We start from the raw sequence: 5,883 nt of genomic DNA, 5'->3' as shown, positions 1-5,883 counted from the left end.
TTTATCAACACGGGCTGCTCTTCTAAAGTGACGGTCGACAATAATAACTAATAGAATGTAATCTCCTTCTTGTAGGAGTACATGTTCTGCTACTTCCAAAAAGTAAGAGGTGTTGCAGAGAGAGCGACTTTCTAATATTGCTGTCTGCCTTTCAACAAGACGGCGCCACATCTCCTGGAATCGGCCCCGGACATTATCCGATAGGCAAATTGACCAGGGTATGAGAAAAAATAAAAATTCCTTTTCTTATTATGGAAATAATATCTTAATGAAAGCCCTGATTCTTATTTAAAAGAACTTTTTACTAGGTGCCCCCCTTGGAAAAGAGAAATTAATCTTAATTTTACAGACTTTGCAAAAAACTCAAAGCGATTTTTGTGATATCTAGTTTTGGTTTCCTGAGAGTCCTCGACGTGGAGCTTTCGGTCTCAGGCTGAGACCGAAAGCTCCACGTCGGCACCGGAACGACCGGCGCTCTCGTTTGCAAACTCCATGGCCGTAGATCTTCATTGGAGAGTCTTCAAGCGGAAATGAGCCCCTGCCCATGATTCGAATGTGGGCATACCAAACCCTGGTAACCAGGGTGTATGGTCGACCAAGCGCTTCGGCAAAATTCGTACCCGGAGTTCTCGCAGGGAGGTGTTTTCACATGCATCCCTTGGCCAGAGAAAGTGCCCGTCCAATCACCACGATCACTTTGGAGCATGTGCTGCGGTGTATTATCTTGGCTCGCAAGGCATTTCAACACGGTGGAAGTTAAACGCAATAGCAAGAGTGATGGTCCCTCCTTTTTCACCTGCTTTTTGTAGGCTCAAAGCTAGGGGAGCCCGTGACACTGGCTACGTCGATCCTCGATCTTCGCCTATTGGCTAAAATCGTTTCGTACGTTGAAGACGATTTCATATTGCGAACCAGCACGTCCAAAACGTCGGCATCCTCTTAGGATCGCCCAGCTAGAAGCCATTCCGCAATTTGCCTCGTCGCTATCAGCGAAAGAAGTCCAGACGCAATACACATAGAAACCGCCATGTCGGAGCTCAATGTCAACGCCGCCAACGTCCGCGTGCTGGGCCACGTCTCGGATGCGTTCCGCCGCGTACTCACGCCCGATGCACTACGCTTCCTCGCCTTCCTGCATGAGCAGTTTGAGCCACGACGACATGCACTGTTGGCTGCGCGTGTACAGCGTCAGAAGGAGTTGGATGCCGGTGTGCTGCCGGACTTCCTGCCTGAAACCGCCTACATCCGCGAAGGCGACTGGAAGGTGGCATCTATCCCCGCTGACCTGGCTGACCGCCGCGTCGAGATCACGGGCCCTGTGGACCGCAAGATGGTTATTAACGCGCTTAACTCTGGTTCCAAGTGCTACATGGCCGACTTTGAGGACTCGACGGCCCCCACGTGGTTCAACCAGGTGGACGGCCAGGTAAACCTCATCGATGCAGCGCGCAAGACCATTTCGTACACGCACCCGCAGACAGGCAAGAAGTACGCGCTCAACGACAAGGTGGCAACGCTGCTGGTGCGTCCGCGTGGCTGGCATCTGGACGAGGCCCACGTGCTTGTGAGCAACCAGATCATGTCTGGATCGCTCTTCGACTTTGGCCTCTACTTCTTCCACAACGCACACGAACTGCTGGCGCGTGGCTCGGGTCCGTACTTCTACCTACCCAAACTAGAGCACCACCTAGAAGCCAAGCTGTGGAACGACGTGTTCGTGGCCGCCCAGAGCTATCTGAGCATTCCGCAGGGTTCCATCCGCGCGACTGTGCTGGTGGAGACCATCGTGGCTGTCTTCCAGATGGACGAGATCCTGTATGAGTTGCGCAACCACTCGTCGGGTCTCAACTGTGGTCGATGGGACTATATCTTCTCGTACATTAAGAAGTTCCGCAACCACCCCAAGTTCGTGGTGCCGGATCGCTCATCGGTTGGTATGACCACACCGTTCATGGCCGCCTACGTCAAGCTGCTCGTCCGCACGTGCCACCGTCGTGGCGCTCACGCTATGGGCGGCATGGCGGCTCAGATCCCCGTCAAGAACGACCCGGAGCTCAACAACAAGTTCATGGCTGCCGTCACGGAGGACAAGTCGCGTGAGGTGACTGCGGGTCACGACGGCACGTGGGTGGCGCATCCGGGTCTCGTCAAGATTGCCATGGACGCGTTCAGCAAGATGTCGGGTCCGAACCAGATCTCGTTCATCCCTGAGGTCGGCAAGGATATCACTGCAGCTCAGCTCATCGAACCCCCGACGGGTGCTATCACGTACAATGGTCTGGTGGAGAATATTGACGTGTCGCTCGTGTACACGGAGGCGTGGCTTCGTGGCAGTGGCTGTATCCCGCTGCATAACAAGATGGAGGACGCTGCTACGGCCGAGATCTCGCGTGCACAAGTCTGGCAATGGATTCGTCACAGCTGTAAGACGGTGGAGGGCAAGACCGTGACGAAGGATTTAGTGCTGGACATCCTGAAGGAGTGTGTCAACAAGCGGTCACTGAATGCCCTCCGGGCAACAAGTGGGCGCTCGGAGGCGAGATCATGGGCAAGGTGCTGACAGGAGACGACATGGTGGACTTCCTCACGCTGCCGTGCTACCCGCGCATTGTGCAGCTCGGATCGAGCATCTGAAGCTAAGGTCCCATCGCTGCAAAGAGCATCCTGGCATGCCAAGGACGAGCTGACTGAGCGATCCGAGCAGTAGGAATGTTGGGCGGTGGGACTTTTTGGTCATGACACGATGGAGAGACAGAGAAGCATTGAGTGTATGGGTCTTCGGTCAATTGCTGAAGGGGAGGGAGATATTATATAAATGAGTTCAACACGAATTATTCACAAGCAACTTGTGTACTACTTTTCAGAATCGTTTTAACTCTTTGAAGCGGTCGTTGCTCTGTGCATCCAGATCGCCATTCTGCCACCACATTTGCAACACGGAGCTCTTGTGTTTCTTGTAGTAGTTAGTAATAAGTGACTACGTACATGTACTTAAAGTAGTAGCAGCTATATCATACCGGACGTTAGCCCGTAATTTCTCCTTGCGGTCGGTCTTGATGGTATCGGTCGCTGCACTGCTGTCGCTTCTGAAAAGCTCTTGGAGAGGTCGATTGCCAGTCCTAATGGAACGACGTTCTTAGCCTCCTCGATAAGGAAGATTACCGTACTGAAGGAAGGTCGTTGAACCGGGTCAGGATCCCAGCACGCTTTCATGATTCGGTGCAAAATTTCGGGGATGTGAGGTAAAAGCCCAGGACGTAGATCCTCATGGGCTACGAGGTAGGCTAAGTTGATTGCATCTTTGTCCAGATACGGCTTCTTGAAACAGAAGAGTTCCCTGAGGACAGAAATCCGTAAGAATACAAATAATGTATCTAGTGGAGACCTGCAGCTATTTCGTACCATAGTACGATTCCGTAGGAGTAAACATCGATCTTCTCAGAGTAGTCTTCGCCTCGGAAAACCTCCGGTGCTAGCCACCGCGGCGTGCCACACATTGTCTGTGCATTGGTGTTTTTGTCGAGACTGCGCGAGAGGCCGAAATCGCTTAATTTACAGCGAAAATCTTCCGTGATCAAAAGATTTTCTCCCTACACAGACAGAATTCATTATCAATGAATCGCATGACCGCGTGCACAGAGGTTTTGCACGCTAACACCTTGATATCGCGGTGAAGGACTGCTGGATTAAGCGCATGGAGGTAGGCGCACGCTTTTGCGCAGTCCAACGCGATCTCGAGCGTGAGTCCCCACGTGATATTTAGCTGTTTACTGCGAGCAAGTCGAAGAAGATCTACCAATGAGCCAGCACAAAGCTCCGTCAGAAGACACAGCGTCGGTGGCTCCAACACGGCACCGAGGAACATCACAATGTTAGGATGTTGCAAGATGGAAAGAATGGATAACTCGTTCTTAAAGTCTTGGACAGTCTTTGCAGAATATCGCTGAGCCAGTAGTCGCTTCAGCGCTACGTGCTTCCTTTTGTAGAACGCCTTGTACACGACACCAAAGGTACCCGTGCCAATTTGACTCTCAATCTCAATATCTTCGAAAGGAACTTTGAGACCAAAAAATGTAGAGCTATCGAGCCGTCTGGAATCTGTGATCGGGTTCACGCGGTGCTTCTTCTTGGACAATGCCACGTAAACAAGGGTTCCAGCTTGTGTTGTTGATTGAAAGTGGTGCGTCAGTGGCGACACTGTCACGGGCTCGCGTGAGAATAAGCTACCCATGAGATATGAAGATGCGGTGAAGATATACGATTGAGAAGTACTGCAGTGAAGCAATAAACCAGCAGGAGGGGTCGTAGTGTAGCGATTAAGACTCGCGAGGTGGGCGACGGCTAGCACACGCTGTTCTCTATTTCTAATCCAACGTATTTTCGTCGAGGACTTCCTTATACAGACGGAATAAGAGTTTTTTTAATCAAAGAATATAAATTTGAATATGTTTTATGAATGATCAAGCTAATGTGCGATCGGATAGAAATGTGCTATGTCTAAGCGGTGGACAAGTTGAACCTTCGTTGAGTTCTGCTTACACGTCGCTAATAATGCCCGGCTCGCCTACATTCGAGGCAACTAGCACGCTTGGGCGATTTTCATCAACCTTATCCTTGCCTGACGATCGTGTATTGTGCGCCGCAAGATTTTGGATTGTTCGATTGATACCAATTGCCGCTAATGCCACAACAATGACTACTCCAGCGCAAGCTGCAGCGATAGCAATCCATTGGATGGTCCCGCTCATGAAAAACTTCGGAGTACCCTCATTCGATGCTTGCGTTTCTACTGAAATACTTCCAGCTTCAGTGTAGAGAGACCCAGTGTTACCTGCACCACCCGAGAAAGAACTTGCGTCTGCAGTGGACGGAGACAAACCCGAAAGAGCATATGCCACACCGGTACTGTTTGCAATCGCACAGTACTCCAAATACTCCGAAACGTTTGTCGGAAACCTCTTGCAGTACCGACAGCCTTCATTACCGATACATCCGGACGCCAGCCCCTCAGGACAGTGAGCTGTATCAAGGACGACTCCAATTCCTCCAGCCGCTTGACCATCAGCTAGTGACACGTTCGCACAAATATCATCGGTCTGCACCAACAAAAATTCTTCCGACTTGTGGAGAGCAACTATCCGTTCCGCCGAGGTAGATTCCAATGTGTCGTCCGTGACTATCACTTTGAAAGCAATGTCTGCGCCGGTATCAGAGACGGGAATGTCGGAGCAGCTCATGTACGAATACGATTGTGGTGTCTCGAAGCGCTTGCAAAAGCGGCAGATGCTGTCCAAGCAGCCTACACCTCCGTCACCACACCGCATATCCGTGACGATGTCTAACCCGAGGCTTTTATCACCGTTAGACGCGGTTTGATAGCAATCCACGGGAATAGAGTAAATGGGACTCGTGGACGTCGGGGTTGTCACAGGAGCGACAGTGGCTGGTGGTGAGCTGATCGATGTTAAGGAGTAGTCTGAGCAGCTCCCGAACTGTGCTGACTGATCCGTCAATTTAGTTTTGCAGTACCGACAAATGCTGTCGATGCAGCCGAGTCCACCGTTAGCACAGCTCGTATCCGTGATAATGTTGATGCCAACGGAGGCATCACCGTCCGACACTGTGGTCGGGCACGTCTTCGTTATAGCCGTTGGGGCCGTTGTAGTGGATGGACAACTACTCAAATGTGCAGATTGTTCAGTGTCTTTAGTCTTGCAATAGCGACAGACAGAGTCAACGCAACCGGTGCCGCCACTCGAGCAACTAGTGTCCACGACTTAGAGTAGCTCACGTTATAAAGGAGGCGCTCCTCAATCTTGCCCGTGTGCTCATTCACCATTTGCATGTGCACGGTGACCACCGTCGCCGCCTCGTTGGTGCCAT

General features: G+C 51.4%; 2 protein-coding genes across 2 annotated transcripts; one reads left to right on the top strand and one right to left on the bottom strand.

Annotated features, from left to right (window-relative positions):
* Positions 1 to 976: 976 nt before the first annotated feature.
* On the top strand, positions 977 to 2,756 carry PITG_21117 (malate synthase, glyoxysomal, putative; the record flags this gene model as incomplete). Its single annotated transcript, XM_002894999.1, has 1 exon — positions 977 to 2,756. One exon carries the CDS (start codon positions 1,028 to 1,030, stop codon positions 2,558 to 2,560), a length of 1,533 nt encoding a protein of 510 aa, XP_002895045.1.
* Positions 2,757 to 3,006: 250 nt separating this feature from the next.
* PITG_21116 (protein kinase) lies at positions 3,007 to 4,231 on the bottom strand (the record flags this gene model as incomplete). The annotated part of the gene is made up of 3 exons (XM_002894998.1): positions 3,007 to 3,337; positions 3,403 to 3,590; positions 3,659 to 4,231. 3 exons carry the CDS (start codon positions 4,229 to 4,231, stop codon positions 3,007 to 3,009), a joined length of 1,092 nt encoding a protein of 363 aa, XP_002895044.1.
* Positions 4,232 to 5,883: the final 1,652 nt, after the last annotated feature.

This window comes from Phytophthora infestans, genomic scaffold, assembly GCF_000142945.1.
Source record: "Phytophthora infestans T30-4 supercont1.303 genomic scaffold, whole genome shotgun sequence".
NCBI classification, from domain to species: domain Eukaryota; phylum Oomycota; class Peronosporomycetes; order Peronosporales; family Peronosporaceae; genus Phytophthora; species Phytophthora infestans.
The sequence above is the reverse complement of the archived record's forward strand: the minus strand, read 5'-3'. Positions and strand labels throughout refer to the sequence as shown.